Source organism: Manis pentadactyla, chromosome 5 (assembly GCF_030020395.1).
Source record: "Manis pentadactyla isolate mManPen7 chromosome 5, mManPen7.hap1, whole genome shotgun sequence".
Taxonomy (NCBI): domain Eukaryota; kingdom Metazoa; phylum Chordata; class Mammalia; order Pholidota; family Manidae; genus Manis; species Manis pentadactyla.
Window position 1 is genome coordinate 39,852,305 of NC_080023.1, and position 19,369 is coordinate 39,871,673.

Below are 19,369 nucleotides of genomic sequence, written 5' to 3' on the forward strand. Positions count from 1 at the left end.
GTAATTTCTATCAAGCTTTTCATAGAATTTTAAGACTTCTGCTTCTTATCTAGCTATATTCAGTATCTCATCCTTTCTTTTCCCCCTTTAACATTTTTAAAAATTGTTTGGTTCTTCTTAGGTCTTGATTCCCATTTCTCTCTATGTTTCCATTGAAATTGTGAAGCTTGGACAAATATATTTTATTCAAAGTGACGTGGATTTCTACAATGAGAAAATGGATTCTACTGTTCAGTGCCGAGCCCTGAACATCGCCGAGGATCTTGGACAGATTCAGTACCTCTTTTCTGATAAGACAGGAACCCTCACTGAGAATAAGATGGTTTTTCGAAGATGTAGTGTGGCAGGCTTTGATTACTGCCATGAAGAGAATGGTGAGTGTTAGGTTTCTGTCAACCTTAAGATTGGTCTTTTTTACACAAATATGATTTGATAATTCTGGCATAGAAGTACTTTATTAAGCATTGGCTGCTTAACTCATCCAAACAGACATTAAGTGTCATTGGTGTTCCCTCAAAAGTTAGTAAGTCAAAGTTAAGGAGTCTACTGGATGATTTCTTGAGAAGGAAAGTAAATTACCAGTGTGGTAGAAGGTTGGGAGTTGGGTATAGTGGCAATGATACTGCATTATATTTTTGAGAATCTTATGAAACTATGTACCATCTACCTAAGAAGTACTTTGAAAATAATTCCAAAGGGACTACAGCCTCCCCATAACCTCATCATTCTTTCAGCTCATGGGTATCCATTGAGTCTTGGATTACAAACACTTAATTGAAAAATAAATAAAATGAGCTGAATTTCTGAAGCTAAGGAAGTAACTATACAAATTGCAAGTTTTCTTTAAAGGATTAAACTTCATTAACTTTATTATTTATAAAAGTAATGTGTACTCCTATGAAAATAATTCTGAGAAGCATATTAAACAAATTAATAGCCTTACTCTCTAGAAGTTAACCACCACAAACAATTTGGTGACAATATAACCATCCATTTCTTTATGCATATTCCTCCATATGTAAAATCTATATTTACACATTTTGCCTTTTATAAGTTAGGACATGTTATAATATTGTTTTGCAATTTGCTTCTTTTATTCTACAATATCTTTCTTCCAAGTCAGTTCATAGTTTAACATTAAGTGCATGGTATTACATTGTATGTGGCCAGGTTGAGTGGGCTATTAAACACTACTTGCAATTAACACACATACTCATTCAACAAATACTTTTTTGCTCTTAATATGTGACAAACGTCCCTGATCTCATGAAGCTTATAGTGTAAGGGAAGAAGATAGACAAGATTAAAAATTATGATATATAAAATAAAAGAAAATTCATCTATACAATATGCTTTTTTGTACATATACATGGTACATTTCTAGAAGTGGTATTGCTGGATCCAGAAAAATGCACATATAAAATTTGTATAGCTCCTACAAAATTTACCTCAAAAATATTGTGCTAATTTACATTCCCACAATCCAGAAAAATACCCATTCCTCTCACCCAGCCATAATGGGATAAAGTTACTCTTTTTAATCTGATTGATTTTTTGTAGACACAGTTAGCATTTCATTGTCTTAATCTGTCTTATTAGTAATGAGATGTTTCACTTTTCATATGTTTATTAGCCATTTGAACTTCCTTGGTAAAGTGATGTGTCCTTTTCCTGTTTACAAATAAGTTTTTTATTAATCTTAGTAATCTGTGGGAGGGTTTTACCTATTAAGGCAGGCTTGATGTTCAGCTTGTATGCCCCAGTCTAGGGTGTCTGTGGCCAGCACCGATTTTATTTGTGCACTTGTTTTGAACCAGTTGTTAAATAATTTGAGTATCAACCCTGATATCCTTTTCTTCTGTATGTGGCAAATATTTTTCTGGTTTATCGTTTATCACTGTGTTAGTTTTCTCTTGCTGCATGACAAATCACCACAAATGTAGTGGCTTTCAGCAACACAAATGAACTATCTCACGACCTCAGTGGGTCAGGAATCTGGGTGCAGGATAACTGTGCCCTCCCTCAGGGTCTCTTACGAGGCTAAAATCTAGGTGTCTCTGGGATTGTGATCTTATCTTAGTACAGGACCCTTTTCTTAGTTCCCTTGGTTTTGGTAGAATTCAGAGACTCGAAGTTGTAGGCCTGAAATCCTGCTTTCTTGCTGGCTGTCAGCCTGGGACCATTTATGAGCTCTTAGAGACAGCACACCATTTCTTGCCACATGAACGCTCCCCAGCGTCGGCAGTTAGCTTCTTCAAGGCCAGCAGCAGAATTTCTAGCTTTGCATCTCTCTGACTTTAGGGAAATCTTGATGAGGTCAGATCTACGTAGGACAGTCTTCTTTCAGATTAACTCAGATTCAGCTGGCAAGGGGCTTGATTCCATCAGCAAAATATGCCTTTGCCGTATGATATGATTTAATCACAGGAGTGCAATCCCATCATACTAATGAGATGTGTACACCAGTGGGGGGACCAGGAATCTTGGGGGCCATCTTAGAATTCTGTCCTACCACAGTCTCTAAACTTTGCTTAGAGTATTTTTGCTTGTCAGAAGCTTTATATTTATATTAAATAAGTCTTGTCAATTTTTAAGAATATTAACAAGATTATGAATATTATGGTTTCTGCTGGGAGTATTACACTTAGACACCTACCTTGCCCAAAATTTTAAAATGTATTTTCTCCTAGGTACAGACATTTTTAAGCCAGCTTTTGCTGTTACCTGTGAGTGTAAGGGATTATAATGTTGAGTGTTGATACATAATCCCCATACAAATGTAAAAAAAATAGCATGTTGGGTATGATATTTTGGATTGTTTCATCTTCTTTATTTTATTTTGTTACAAAAGTGATAGTATAGAAAATGTCAGGTAGGCCAAAAAAGGAAAACTTAAAAGGACCGCTGTTAACATTTTAGTGCATTTCTTCTGAATCTTTTTTCCCATACACATTAATATATTTGCTTTTTAAATAAAAATGGCATCGTGTTGTGCTTTTACTTTAGTAATCATTTCTTAAGACTTCATCATGACTGCCCCTCCATTCTCTCCCTATTCTTCTAGTGTTAATGCTATACTGTATTGTAGTAATTGCCAACATTTACATAACCAATCCACCATCAGTTCAGGTTGTCACAGTTATTGCTGTTAAAAATGCTGCAGTGAACATCCCTGAAGCTAAACCTCCACTCCCATTTTTGAGATCAGTATTTTCCAAAATCATTTGAGTATAGACTCCTATTTTCTAGGAATGTCTTCTACAGTAATGTTTCACAAAATATATGATGATGGGATTTTTCGTGTTTGTAGCATTTAAGAGGGTTTGTACAGCCCCCTCTCACCACAGTCCCTGAGCTTTCAGACTCCGGCCCAGTGACTACTCTTCTGTGGCCCCTCATGCAGAGAAGATACCCAGCAACTAAGAATCATATCCTGACTGAACTGTAATTGAAAAGATACCTGTTTGTGAACCCCAGGGTGTTGCACTACTTCTAGGAGGTGCTGACTTGGACTGTGAACACCTCTCTACTATAGACACACGCAGAAGTCTTGGTCTCTTTGCTGTAATGGTTTAAAAACAAGCATGTGCACATACACATGCAATTTTTTAATGCTGAAGGGGAGAATGGCACTACTCCCCAGAACTTCACTCTGGGATATATTATCTTCACTGAAATGAAAACTAGTTAAGCCCTCAGGATTTTCTGGCAAAAGCATTACCTGGGAGATATTTCTACAAAGAGTATTGCTGCTAGGAAACAGTCCCTTATACATATGCAAGTGAATTTAAACACATTGGCCAACACCATTTTGTTTTAAAACCTTGCAAGTGAGAAATCTGGTCCATGAATTAAGCAGCATCTACAACAGCTGGGTGTGTAGTAAAATGCAGAATCTCAGGCCTCGCTTTATAAAGCTTCAATCAAAATCTTAATTTAACAGTATCTTCCCAAGGGATTTATATGCATATTAAAATTTTTTAAGACACACCTTTAAAATATGGAAAGAGAATGACTTTTTGAATATGCTTTTTAGTTTAGAATAGTTTTAGATTTACAGAAAAATTACAAAGATACTACTGAGGGTTCCAATATGGCCCCTGCCCAGTTTCCCCTGTTGTTAACATTTCATATTAGCCTTATGATACCTTTGCCAGAAGTAATGAACCAATATTGAGACATCATTATTAACTGAAATCCATATTTTATTCAGATTTCCTTAATTTTTATGTAACATTCTTGTCCTGTCCCAGGAGACCACATAATATATAGTTATTATTTAGGTTCCTCTAGATTTGACAGTTTCTCAGACTTCCCTTTTTTGAGTGACCTTAGGAATTCTGAGGGGCACTATTCTGGGATTTGGTCGAAGTGCCTCACTTGGGTTTCTCTGGTGAGTGCCTTTAGGATGCAGTTTATGAATGCATGTACATGGTGGCAGCTTTTAGGAGTTTCCACCAACAAGGATTTTGGAGTCAGGCCTCCTGGTTCTGATTCACATCTTCAGTCCCTACAAACCCTATGACCCTGGACAAGTTTATCTAATTCTCTGAGCCTCAGTAACAAAGATCAATTATAGTATCTACTTCATTGGATAAGAAAAGATAATTTGCAAAAAGGCATTTAGAGCATGGCACAAAGTAAGTTCTCTTGTAAGTATTGGCTACTATTATTGTTGGCATAATAAGAAATAATTAGTTGCCTTTGGGGAATTTATGGTCCAATATGGGAGACAGACATGGAAACATAAAAATACCTTAAGTATTACAAGATTGAAGGCAGTGTTCTTGTTCCATATTGTTTTGATTTTCAGTCAGTTTTTGGTTAAGTTGCACTTATCAAAGTCTGGGGCCGTGGACAATATTGGACAAGAAAATCTTGGGATGCTGGAAATATGTGGGGAATTAGTTTAGATTAGATTTGTGTATCAAGGATACGTGGGTGATACAGTTGGAAGACGCTCAGCTGAGTGTGCTGTTTACGAGCAGGTGAAAGTTGGAATGCTGGAAATGTTTGGGGGATTAGTTCATAGCAAAATGGCAGATATGCAGATGATAGAGCTGGAAGAAATTCACTGAGTGCGTTGTGCTGTTCACCTTATTTTTGGCCCTTTGGAGAGCACACTGAAGAGTGTGATAAACTGTGTTTCATAGCCTCACTCACACTTCTTCCAAATATCAAATAAATGTAAGTAATAGGCCATGAAGAGGTTATTGGATATTTGAAGAGGAGAATCGGAAAAGCAGATGGATGAGAGATTAAATAAGAAAGAAACATGACGTAGCTAACCTAATACCTAACTTTGAGACAAAGGAAGACTACAGACTTTGTATTGTCCCATTATGAGTTGGAACATTAGAATTCCTGCCCCACTTTGAGGCATTCATGGAACTAATTAGGCCCTACTGTAAGAGACATCTGAGTAGTCATCTTGATTATTTGGATAGATTTTATCAGTATGATAATAAGCCTTTGTTTCTCATACCCAATTTTTGAAAAATTTTCAGAGTCTAAAAGTGTTGCTCCAGTAGCTTTGTTTCTGATTCACATTGTAACTTTACTGGTCTGTTTACTTCCTCATAGCTTTCCACAAAATGATTGAAAGGTTACTCTGTGTCTTCATGATGCCACTCTTGCAGTGCTAATTAATTGAGCAAATTTGTCGTACAATAAGAGCTGAGCTATCTAGCATTATACTAATTACACAGTTGCATGATGACTGATTTCCCTAATGATGGCCGAGAGAAGTTCCTGAAGTATAGCCTTTATGTTTATAAATGTTTTATAGTACTTTAGTTATTTACTTAAAAAATGGTATCACCTCATCAATACATTTCTTTAGCTGCTCAAGTATTTATCCACCTCAGCACTATTGTCATTTTGGGCTGGATTATTCTTTGTCATGTGGAGCTCTCCTGTGTATCATAAAATGTTTAAAAGCCTCTCTGGTGTCTGCCTACTGAACACCAGTAGTCCTCATCCCCCAGTTGTAGTAACCAAAAGTGTGTATGTGCATTGCCAAATGTTTGCTGGGTGACAAATTTAACCCTTGTTGAGAATCACTGAGCTAACCAATTATATATGTAAGTGCTAAGGAGATACAACGCAGTGGATACCTGTCCTGGCTTTGGAGTCAGGAAGACCTAAATCCAAATCCCATCTCTATCCCCAACTAGCGATTACAGTGGTCAAAATAATTAGTCTCTCTGGATCTTAGTCTCTTCAGCTGCAAAGTGGAGCAGTGGTAGTTCCTACCTGACAGCATTATTTTTCAAATGAAAAGGGAATATGTAGTTATAAATGTTTATATAAAGGACCTAGCTATGTGCTCAGTGAAAAGGAGGTACTCAGTAAATGTTAAATCTATACATCTATACCATACAACCTTACCTTCCACTAGGGATATTTCATGTGTATTCATACATTCGTTCACTATTGAATTAATAAATATTAATTAAACTATAAAACATGGACTCATTGAAATCAGAGGACATTAACCATGTAGAATGTTAAGGAATAATACATGCTAACATATAAGTCTCTATTTAGAAACAGTATAACAAGAAGACTCAGAGCAGTGACTATGCAGTTTATAGAACTGGACATGTATCACTTTTGTGAGATAGGGAAAATTACTTAATTTTGATTTCTTTATTTCTAACATGGAGGTATCAATAGTATCTACCTCAGAGGGTTGTTATAGGGATTAAAGGAGACAAATGCCTGGCACATAGTACCATTCAGTGGAGAAGCTATAAAGGCCCAATGAATGAGAGCTAGTACAGTTACAGAGGTCGTTATTGAGGAACTGACGTTTGAAATAAGCCTTTACAGATGTTCAGGATTTATGTATGTAGAAAGAAAGAGAATGGATATTCTGAGCAAGGGCACAGTGAGAATAGAGAACTTCTGAATGTTTGGGGCACAGTAAGTGGATGGGCTTTTTGAAGTTCCAAGGTCATACAGGGAAGCATTCTGTATTATTTAGGCAAAGAATATAATGAAGCTTGCAGAACTGCAGAACTGGAAAGGATCTTGAAGTCATGGAATCCAAATTGTTTATTCCTCAATAAGAAAACAGGCCCAGAAAGAGAAAGTGATTCACTGGAAGCCCCTTGGTCATTGGAAGAGTGGGGTCTAGAACTCAGGATCTCCACATTGCTTCTTGGCCTCTCCTTGTCCTTAAAAAATACAGACAAAACTATTCAAATAAACAGGGTATGCAAATATTCTTCATTTTATAAATTACCTTGCCAAAAGCCACACTTTATTCAGTAGCTAGACTTAGTCTGAACATGGACAACTAGCAATCCAAAAAACATTTAATTGATTGTCTACCCTGTTTTCCTGATGCTGGGCATCATGATAAACAAGACAGAAAAGGTCCCTGCTCTCAAAGAGCTTCTATTGGAGAAAATAGACAACAAATAAATTAATTTTCAATTCAAGAAAAATATTAAATAATGAGAATTGCTTTGCAGAGAGTTAAAATGGGGTGATATGATATAGAATGACTGGCAGGCTACTTTGGATTGGATAGTCAGGCAAAGCCTCTCTAGGGGTTACAACTTAGATCTGAATAAAATAAATTTGAAGTTCAGGGGCAAAAGAAGCAGCTAGTATAGAGGCCCTCAAGCTGAATGAGCTTGGCAATTTTCAAAGTAAAGGAAGAAGACTAGTGAGGCTGGATTTTAGTGAAAGTGTGGAAGACGGAGGGACAAGAAAATGAACAGGTCAGCAGAGGTCATATCAGTTGACTTATGGAAGCCAAGATAGGAGTTTTATTCTAAGTGACTTGTGAAGCCACTGGACGGTTTTGTGCAGGGAGTGATCTGATCTGCTTTATGGTTTAGGAAGATCACTCTAGCTGCTCTTTGAGGAATGGATTGCAGAGAGGCAAGGAGACCAGTCACAGTCTTTATCACTGGTCCAGTTGAGAGATGATGGTGGTTTGGACTGAGGTAATGGGGATGGAGAGAAGTCGAAATACTTGCGGTAAATTTTGGTTAAATAATGGACAGCTTTTGCTGACGCTTTGAATATCATGCCTGGGGAAGAAGAGAAGAATCAAGGAGAATCCTAGATTTTTGTTATAAATAACTAGGTAGATGATTAGGTGCCATTTACAAAGATGGGGAAGATCAGAGAAAGAGTAAGTTTGAAGAGGAAGAGAGGGAGAGTTCTACTTTGACCATGTCAAATTTAAGGTATGTAGTATTTATTTGTTCAGCAAGTATTTATTAAGTATCGATAAACTGCTGCTTTGGGCTCTAGCAACAAAACAGTTGAAATTCTCTGACCTTTTGGAGTTTATATTCTACTGGGTGATTAGAAAAATAAAAGCAAATAAGATATTTAGTGTGCAGCTGGTGGTGAGTGCTGGCGTAGGGTTTGTAATAGAGTGATTAGAGCTGGGACGTCCTCACTGACAAGGGGATGTGATAAGAGACTTGAGGTATGAGGGTGCAAGCCATGTGGTTATCTGCTTAAAGAGCCTCCTAGACATCCAGCTGGAGCTGTCAAGTGGAGAGCTGGGTGTCTGAGTCTGGATTCCAGTTAGAGGTCAGAGTTGAAGGTATAATTTTAGAGATCATGTACACAGAGATCCTACTTCAAAGATGACACAAAATGACAGCATCAAGGAAGAGTAGATAGGTGGAGAAGGAAAAGGCCTCTGGCAGCTACCCAGTATTTGAGGGCTGAGGAGAAGACAACAGGAGAAACTAAGAAGAGTGGCCATTGAAATAGGAAAAACAGGTACACATGGTATTAAAAGAGCCATCTCAAGGAGAGAATGGTCAACTGTGTAGGATATTGCTAAGAGTTCAATTAAGACACAGATGGATGTGATCATTGGCTTTGGTAACGTGGAACTCACTGGCAACCTTGACAAGAGCACTTTCAGTGAAGAGACAAGGACAGAAAGTCATGAGTTCAGTTGAGGAGGGGTTGGTGTAAGTGACAGAAGGGAGAATTGTGAGGGTGAAGTCCTTGAGAAGGCCAGAGGGGTAGGAGGCAGGGTACCAGTGGAGGGCCTTTGAGACTTTCTTCATAGTTGCAGAGGGAAGAGAGAGAGTTTGAATACAGATGCAGATAGATTGGTGGACTTGATGATGGGAAAAGAAGGTAGTTCCTGTCTGATTGCTTTTACTTTTGTCATTGAGGTAAGTTCATTAAGGGTTTGGGGGGAGGGGAGTTTGGCGGCCAATTCAAAAAGGGAGAAGATGGTGTGAAATAGCTATTTAAAGAAATGTGTGACATATTCAACTTGCAAGGGGTTCTTCTTAAGCAATGACCCAGTGTGCTTTTTGTCCCTCAGCCAAGAGGTTAGAGTCCTATCAGGAAGCAGCCTCTGAAGATGAAGATTTTGCAGGCGCTCCCAGCGGCTCCCTCAGCAATATGGCAAAACTGAAGGCCCCCAGCTGCAGGGCAGTTCATAATGGGCCTTTGGGAAGTAAATCCCCAACTCATCTTGCTGGGAGCTGTTTTACTCTAGGAAGTGGAGAAGGAGCCAGTGAAGTGCCTCACTCCAGACAGGCTGCATTCAGTAGCCCCATTGTAAGTATGAATGCGTGACTTGAATCTTGCACGTCCAAAATGAATAGTGAAAGAACACCCTCATAGTTTCAACAGAGCCAAACACTGTTGTCTTCCCTATCTGAGAAGAGACTAGATAATTGCAGTTCATGTGATTGCCTCACATAATTCAAATTATAAACAAATAATATCATAATATCCTAATTTGGGGGATAATTCAACACTGAAAGATAGTATATAATTTCTGAAAAAACAGTTATTTCTGATCAGGGCCAGTCATTTCTGAGCCTGAAGAAGGTTGCCTTGGTTTAAGGATCATGACTCTCTCCCAGAACCAGCAAAGCTTACGAGAATTATTTAATAGACAGGTAAGTATATGTAAATTATAGAGAAATGCAAAAGCCTTTAGGTACCTTCCAAGACCTTTTTCTGTTTCTTTAGTCTTCCCCTAGATCCCACCAAACCTATGTTCTCTACCCCATTTCTAGTCTTCAGAATGACATTTGCTAATATATCCATTTCAGAGATCATTTGGATGTGTACTGTGTCCCAAGGGGAAGTTCTGGGGATTAACTTCTAGTCACACTTATTGACAAACTCATTTTGCTGCAGAAAAATACAGAGGACTATGTGGAGGATGGGAAAAAGGAAAGATACATGTATGAATAGAGATCAAAAGTTTTGCTGTACTTAAAATGACTTCTATAAAATTTCAACTGTCTTTTCTTTCTTCCACAATTCATTAACTCTTGTGTTTTACCAAGATGAGGATTCCCCAGCCATGGAACTGGTAAATGGTTGTGATCATAAAATAGGTGACATAACAGAACAAATCATCTTTGGGGACCTTTGTGTTTCTATATTGAATTTATTGTATGATTTTCATAAGAGAGACGTGATCTGAGTAGACCCCAGTGGTCTCATTTGTCCTAGAAAGGCCTGGAGGGGAATCTCCTGGCACTTTTTCTAAGTTGCCAACAAAAATCAGCAACAAAAGTGATCATTTCAGTACAATTCATTCATTTCTGTGGCACTAGTAATATAAAACTTGTCATGTTGTATCTTTGTCATATGTCAGGCTATTCCAAACATCCAGACTTATTTTCTCCAATTTTGGGGGGATAAAAGATACATATTTTCTTCTTTTTTATCTTTTCATCTATTGCTCTGCTGATCTTTTATACTTCCCACCCACCTGAAGTTAACCACATACTGACTCATGCTTCCTTGGACGTGGTATGGTACTGGCAACCTGGTGGGATAGGACCTCGCTCTTGGTTTCCTGAGCCAGCCCCACTCTTTTTTTGGAGCAAATGATTGTTTGTTCATAATCATAACCATTTCCCCTGTTAAAATCTATTTTCCCCTCACAACCTACCTCTGTTTACCAAATCTGATGACATATTTATTTCTTTAAAAGCTACCTTAAATATACTCTCTTCTGAAGACTTCCCAGACCCTCTCTCCTCTCAGCTCTGAGTCCTGTGTGCACATTTCCTCTCTCCCTTGGTCCTTGTTACATTGGCCTTATTTCTGCCTCTGACATACACCATTTGCTCCTTAAGAGCAAGGGCTTACTCATCTTGAATCTTAGATTCAGGGTCTCACATGTCCTTTCTCAATAGAGCATTTCTGAAGGTTGCTAAATGAAGCTGCTTAGTAAGCTCTGTCTTTCCGTTCAGTCCATTTTGTTTTCCCTTGTCCTACACTCCAAGGCCCTGTGTCATTCTGATTACATAGGTGCTCTGGGGTGGTTGGTTTGTGTTTTCAATACCACACCCTTATATATAGGATAAAGGAGTCTTCCTTGAAATATGAGATCATCTCTCACCTCTTGCTCTGGATGAGTTGATTTTATCCTTTCTGGAGACTAAAGTTATTTTGAGGAAGCTATAGATCCTTGACCTGAAAAATTGGCAGTTGTAAAAATTTTTCACATGATTCCAAAAGCCCATCTGTGGGGCCCAGGTTAACACCAGCTTGAGAGCACACTGAGCTGTGATGTCTCAAAGTGGGAGATTGTATGATAGGACCTTTCATGGGAGGCAAGTTGAGAGCCAGAGAGTGAAGGTCCCAGGCAGCGTGCTGGCAGGTACGCCGGCCTTTGGGAGCTAGAATGTCACTGAGATCTGTCAGTCCTGGGTTCATATTACCTGTGTTAGAGATTGGCTTACTTTGTAAGCCAATGTTCTCATGCTTCTTTAATTCTCTAGATGTTTTCGTTCAACAAGTATACCATTCATTCTAGCTGGGTTGCTGTTCTCCGAGGTCTTTGTATGGCTGTCTTGTTCCTGGCATCGAGGTCTCAGCTCAGATACCACCTCCTCGGTAGACCTTCCCTGCCACCCAATCCAAAGCTCTTTCCGTCCCCCACCCCATCTCTCTTTGTGTCAATGTAGAAGCATCTTATTTATTTCTTTATAGGTTAGTGTTCTGGATCTGCTGTCTCCTCAGCTAGAATGTGAGTTCCATGCAAGCCAGGGTCCTGTTTGTCCTATGCAGCCCCCTTTCCTTGAGGAGTGCCTGACATTAAAGATCAATAATCAGATTTATGGGATGAATGAGTAACTGACAGATTAATGGAAGATAATGACACAATACTAGACACTGGGATATAAAATGAATAAGACATGCCCCCATTCTTCAATTTTGTTCTAGGCAGACATATAAATAAATAAATTATAATCCTGTATTAAAGATGCAGTAATAGTAGTTCATCCAAAGTATAGTGAGGGCACAAAGAAGGGAGTGGTCAACTCTAAAGGGGTGAGGAGGGATCAAGAAAGGATACACAAAAGAGGTAAAATTTGAGTTAGGAATACTAATGAGTAGGAGTTTCCAGAGTATAAAAAGAAGGAAAAGTGTTTAGGGCAGACGGCATATGGGATGCACAAAGGCTCAGAACCAAAGGACTGTGGGAGAACGCGGTGTGGAGGAGGAATGGACCATGTGTGGTTATTGGCTTTTGTCTCTTTCCTTCAGAACTGTGGTATTTAGGAATCTGAGGGAGCCAGAAGAGGACATTTGTGTCCATACTTAAGCCAGAGTTGTAGAGGTGGACTGCTGAGCCCCTAAAACGAGTAGGGTGGCAGTGGGAACTGAAATAAAAACCATGGGTACAGGTGGAACTAGGGAAGGAGCAGGGAGCAGTGTTAGGACCACTTGGTCAGCTTTATCTCCCTCAAGTGTCTTTAACCATTACTAAACCGTGGACACTTCAGGTTTGGCATAAACAATTAAAGGGGTTTCCTGTTACTCTCAGTTTTAAAACAGACTTAGCATTCAGTATATATTAATGCCATCCAAAAACTTCAGCGAACACTGTTCGCAAAGAAGAGCTATGGCCAGTGTTTGGTTATTTCATTTGGATTTAAATAGGGAGAAGAAGATAAAAAAAGGAACTTGAAAGTGAAATCTGCAACCTGGCAGGGAGGTATAACAGGACTCATGGGGGAAACCTAAAATTTGAAATAGTCAGTTGTCATACAACATTAGATCAAAGATGCTAGGCTCCCCACCATGAAACGGGTAAGGCTTTGTTTAATTATGGGAAGCTATCCATATTGTGCTCTGTGTATTATTTAATTAGGAGTATAAACTTTCTCTGCATTAAAAAGATCTATTTGAGGCCAAGTGGAAGAGGTTTATGGACTTGTTTCTAAAGAGTGGCATCTTTTTATTCTCATGCATTCCCTTCTTTATAGAATATAAAATCAGCAAGTGTTTGATCTTGGTGAACAACAGTTAACTTGAATTGCTTGTCTGTGTGCCAGGTACTGAGTCAGGGATCCAAAGATGGATAAGATATGTCCTTCCTTTAAAGGAACTTACAGACTCTATGGGGAGAGATGTACATGTGTGTGGGATGGTGGTTTGGGCCTGGTTCTCAGGGTAATAAACCTTTAGGGAAGTCAGAAGCTGTCCATCAGAGAAAAAAAGAGCAGAAGTCAGCTATGTAATTGAGGAATCTCACTGAGGAAGGTCTCAGTGAGGAAGGTTCTTAAAAAAAAATGCATATGGATACAGTCATATTAATAAGAATTGCATGTGATATTTCTATACTTTCTCCTAAATTCACCAATAAATATCTTAGTACTAGGGATTAAGTTATTTTAGAGAGACCAGCTAAAGTGGAGCAATGCTCCATGCCTTCACTTTGATAGAGAACTTTCCTTCAGTCTTTGTCTGGGCTCTTTTATATATTGTTTTATGATGGTCCTGAGTTTTTGGACTTTCTCACATTTATTTACAGGACGGTTTGTCCTCTGGCCAGCTCTACTCTCCCTTGTGTTCTCGTTGCTGTGGCATAGACTCTCAGTCATGCAGTATCCAAATTCCCAAACAATGTATTAGATTGACTTACATCAACAGTGTTTACCACAGACATCGAAGGTATTAGTCTTAGATTAACTTAGAAATCCAGGAGAATTCTTATGTTCTGAAGCCAGGTATTAGTCAATGAGGAGATCACTCATAGAACGAAATCACTGTTAGCTTCTGAGGTCTCTAATTCAATACTAAATGTGTTCAGTGGAACAAATGTCTCTAAAAAATAAAATTTGAGAAGACTTTATATACTATCCTCTTCTTGGAGATTCCCAGCACCCATTAAACTCCCTAAGAAGTACTGCAATAAGGAAACTGGTTTAATTTAAACATTTCTTAAACTTTCAGTATGGAAGTCTTTGTTTTCTTGCTTAATAGTTATTAACATTCTGAGATGGATGCTCCTGAAAATATTACTCCAGCCCAGGGAGTGTCACAAGCACTAGATGGCGGTAGGATCACAGGCCTTGATAAATGCCAGGCAACAAATTCCCCAAGCCTACCTCGGCTGACTCAAGCCCTGAGGAAAGGGTCTAAGGCCCAGCACTGGCTCAGTGTTACCATGAGTGTGAGTCTCATGAGGGTACGTGGCTGACTCATTCATGAACAGCCATCAGATTTCGTGTGCCTGTGAACTCCATCAAACTGCTTGCCAAGTCAAATTTCACAGGATGGTAGATATTAATGTATTTAGGTAGAAATTTAAGAATGCCTGTGACAGCAGATAACATGGACCTTTAAAACCCACTGTGGGCCTGGTAACCTGCCTGAAAGTTGTCATTCTAGAAGGAAAAAGAACATTGAATCTTTTGGGTTCCTGGTGTACCTATCTCATCTCATCTCGCTCATCATCTCACTTACTTTATACACCCACCCTGGGAGGTACGTGGTACTTTTCCCTTTATTCAGAAGCGGAAAGTGAAGCTCAGAGGGTTAAGTAAGCTGTCTGAGGCCACTGGCTAGTCTGCAGTGTGTCTAGGACCTGAATGCAAACCCATATGATCTACAGCTTGTGTTCTCTTCTTATTAGGCCTGTGCTACTTCTCACCAAACCCATAAGCATAAATGAGAAGCCACAGTCTTCCAAGTAGAGTATCACACATCTGCATATTTTACTCTTTACTCTGAATCACCTCTCCTGGCTTTCCTGCAGTCAGTACGCTTTGCCAGCCAACTAAATCTACGGCTTCTCTAGGATACAGTGGCACTTTTGTGAAAACTTGATGCAGAACAGATAGTCGTTCTTTTGACTCATGGAAAACTTCTAAAGTAGTTGACCATGTTAATAGATTATAAACAGATATCTACAACAACTTCTTTTCTTAAAACTGATACTCCTAAATGTGAGAAGCACTGTCACACAAAATGAAGTATTTTTTTTCAATAACAACTTCTGAGAGCCAGTTTGTACTAAGCATCTTTAAGAGGACACAGGACATAGTGTCAAATATATTTGATTATCAGAAATGTTTTGGAGGAACGCCTGTTATTGTTTTATAGAATATTACTAGGAAATGCTTCATAGTAGCCTGCTCACAGTAATTTTTATCTTGGAGAGTTGATTTTTTTTTCCACAGTGGTAGTGATGTGAGCTGTAAAATATTTTGTAAAAATAACACAGTATGATTAATGCCCTTACTTTAAAAAGGGTTGATACTCTTCAGTTCCTGTTGGCTGAATCAATGCCCAAGCTAGAATCCTAGACACAATAAAATATAGCTCTGGCATTGTGTATTTCAGAAGAAGAAAGACTTATTTACTTAGATTATGGTGAAAGGTATTGTTCCTACCTCCTATGTAGTTTAAGTTAATAGTCAAGATAGTCTCCATTAATAATTTTTTCCATTTATTTTTTGTTCATTGTTCTCCTATTCTCACTTCTCATGTAACCATATACATTAAATATTATTTTAGAGGAATGAAGTTCACTATCTTATGCTTCATAGATTCTGGTTATAAAAGTTACTTCTCATGTGGATAAGAAAACCTCTCATTTTTAGATAATTACTGTAACAACACTTTGTCTTATTGGGTCTTCAGGAAACAGACGTGGTACCAGACACCAGGCTCTTGGACAAATTTAGTCAGATTACACCTCAGCTTTTTAGCCCACTGGATGAGACTATTCCAAGTCTGCCACTGGAAACTTTGTACATTGTTGACTTCTTTATTGCATTGGCAATTTGCAACACAGTAGTGGTTTCTGCTCCAAACCAACCGCGACAAAAGGTAAGGTCTCTAATGCAAAGGTCACCTTCCAGAAGAGAGCTTTGGATTCAATATACTTGTGGTCCTGTTGTATGGATGAGGAGGAGGATGACAGCAGCTAACCTTTATCCATCACTTAATCTGTTTTCTGCATTACGATGTTCTAAGTGATTTACTGGTATTAATATGTTAAATCCTCCCCACAAGCCAATGAGTTACACACTATTCCTCTACTATTCCTCCTTTTACTATTGAGGTTAAGTACCTAGCCCAGGGTCACATGACTGATTTGTCGAGGAGGTGGGATTTGAACCCAGGAAGTATGGCTCAGTGCTATGATACTATTTTGCCTCTAGGAGGATACCTGATGAGGGCAGTTCTTATGGAATGTGGCTTTGTTCATTTTCCTTCAGTTTCCTTACCAAACTGAAGCTTTGAGACTTCTGAGACCTCTAACATCAGATGCACTACCTCAAGCAAAGTATAAAGTATTGGGTTCATTACCATGTTTAATGATACACCTTTTTCATGTAACTGTTGGGGTAATTTTAACTCAATCCATTTAAAATCCAGTACATTTATAACATGCCAAGGTTCTGAAGTGCCCACAAAAATGGATTTTTAAAGTCTATTTGTAGCTTAGAATTCATGGAAAATTCATTGTCAATTAAAAAGACAAACTTGTTTTAGAGCCTGGTGATTCACCACTTGCTGTGCTGTGTTCCTCGTGTGTAACCATCTCTTCTTTTGCATACATCCACTTAAAATTCCATTTGCAGTACAACCCAATTAAATTTTAATTTTTCAGCAGATCATTTTCTTATGGCAACTTCAGAGGTGGTCAACTTTAACATAAAAATAACCTACTTCCAATTAAGCTTTCATTTGATCAGAGACTGTATTATTTTTTTTTTTTTTAGATAATTATTTTTTATTGAAGGGTAGTTGACGCACAGTATTACATTACATTAGTTTCAAGTGTACAACACAGTGATAAAACATTTATATACATAATTCTAGGTTCCAGCTATCACCCTACCAAGCTGTTACAATATCTTGACTATATTCCTTATGCTATACATTACATCCCGGTTACTTATTTATTTTACCATTGGAAGTCTGTACTTTTTTTTTTTGTAAGGGCATCTCTCATATTTATTGATCAAATGGTTGTTAACGACAATAAAATTCTGTATAGGGGACTCAATGCTCAATGCACAATCATTAATCCACCCCAAGCCTAATTTTCGTCAGTCTCCAATCTTCTGAGGCATAACAAACAAGTTCTTACATGTAGAACAAATTCTTACATAGTGAATAAGTTACATGGTGAACAGTACAAGGGCAGTCATCACAGAAACTTTCGGTTTTGCTCATGCATGATGAACTATAAACAGTCAGTTCAAATATGAAAACTCATTTGGTTTTTATACTTGATTTATATGTGGATACCACATTTCTCTCTTTATTATTATTATTTTTAATAAAATGCTGAAGTGGTAGGTAGATACAAGATAAAGGTAGAAAACATAGTTTAGTGTTGTAAGAGAGCAAATGTAGATGATCAGGTGTGTGCCTGTAGACTATGTGTTAATCCAAGCTAGACAAGGGCAATAAAACATCCACGTATGCAGAAGATTTCTCTCAGAACAGTGGGGGGGGGTGAGGTTCTAAGCCTCACCTCTGTTGATCCCCAATTTCTCACCTGATGACCCCCCTGTGACTGTGCCTGTCTTAGGTTGTTCCTCCCTTGAGGAATCTTACCCATCTCTGGCTAACCAGTCATCTTCCAGGGCCATACAGGGAAATGTAAAGTTGGTAAGTGAGAGAGAAGCCTTATTGTTTGAAATGGTTAGCTTTTTATTTCTTTGCATATTTATGCCCTGTGGCTTCTATGCCCAGCATTTGTCTTGAGGTATCTTTACCACTTGGAAGAATTATGATACTCGGTAAATTTGATATGAGGCACAAATTCTATTTAAGGGTTGTAATTAGGAAGGAAGAAGAAAAGCTATAGAAGTAGCAGGCGGAAGAAAACATGGGAAGATTGATTATTTCTTTGACATATCTTCTTGTAGAGTAACTTCAGCATGTATAGGTTTTAAGCTACTACTTAAATTGCGCACACACATTAACATAATAGGAGTATAGTTACATAAACAAAGCATATCTATAATTACCAGCCATATCCAGTGAAACCAAGAAAACCAGTTAGGCACCTTAGGCATTTGTGAAAACTTATCTATGATATGGTGGATATTGTCCAACTGAACTTGAACAGTCTGAGAGAAATCAGACAAATTAAAACAACCCATTCCTGGGGACTGTTCACATGCCATATGTTCTTTTAACAGTAAATAGTCTGTAGTTGTAAGATTTTGGAGCGCTACAATTTGCACTTCTCCTAATTCTTGGTTGAGTTCCAACAGTATAGATCCAGTCAAATTTGTTGTTTTACTGTATGCACAGGCCAGCTTAGATATCTCCTTCATTCCCACGGCAAGTCCAGAGCTGGTGGAATAAGTGCATCTACAGCTGTAGCAGTGCGTGGATCTTTGTTGGGGTTTTTTGATGATCATCTTCTGGCATGAGTCTTCCAGAGAGTGCTGATGTTGGAAGTTCTCTTTCATATCATATCTTAGTTCATTTTCGGGGTAGCCCAATTAGGCTTTGATCTTCTGTATAAACGCAAACAGACCCTTTGCCTACACTTTTATATGCCCTTTATACCCTTGTGTAGAACTCATTGGAGGTTACCACACAGGAACTGCCCATTTTTTTTTGTTTTGTTTTGTTTTGTTTTGTTTTTGGTATCACTAATCTACACTTACATGATGAATATTATGTTTACTAGGCTCTCCCCTATACCAGGTCTCCCCTATAAACCCCTTTACAGTCACTGTCCATCAGCATAGCAAAATGTTGTAGAATCACTACATGCCTTCTCTGTGTTGTACAGCCCTCCCTTTTCTCCTACCCCCCCATGCATGTTAATCTTAATACCCCCCTACTTCTCCCCCCCCTTATCCCTCCCTACCCACCCATCCTCCCCAGTCCCTTTCCCTTTGGTACCTGTTAGTCCATTCTTGAGTTCTGTGATTCTGGTGCTGTTTTGTTCCTTCAGTTTTTCCTTTGTTCTTATATTCCACAGATAAGTGAAATCATTTGGTATTTCTCTTTCTCCGCTTGGCTTGTTTCACTGAGCATAATACCCTCCAGCTCCATCCATGTTGCTGCAAATGATTGGATTTGCCCTTTTCTTATGGCTGAGTAGTATTCCGTTGTGTATATGTACCAC

At 38.5% G+C, this 19,369-nt stretch overlaps 1 protein-coding gene across 4 annotated transcripts in view; it reads left to right on the forward strand.

Moving 5' to 3' along the window:
• Nucleotides 1-19,369, forward strand: part of ATP10D (ATPase phospholipid transporting 10D (putative)) — a 118,655-nt gene that overhangs the window by 60,991 nt on the left and 38,295 nt on the right. For all 4 annotated transcript variants that reach the window (XM_036892582.2, XM_036892584.2, XM_036892583.2 and 1 more), the window contains 3 exons: nt 122-374; nt 9,320-9,558; nt 15,904-16,092. In XM_036892582.2, the coding sequence (XP_036748477.2) occupies nt 122-374; nt 9,320-9,558; nt 15,904-16,092 (681 nt within the window). The remainder of the gene's footprint in view (nt 1-121; nt 375-9,319; nt 9,559-15,903; nt 16,093-19,369) is intronic.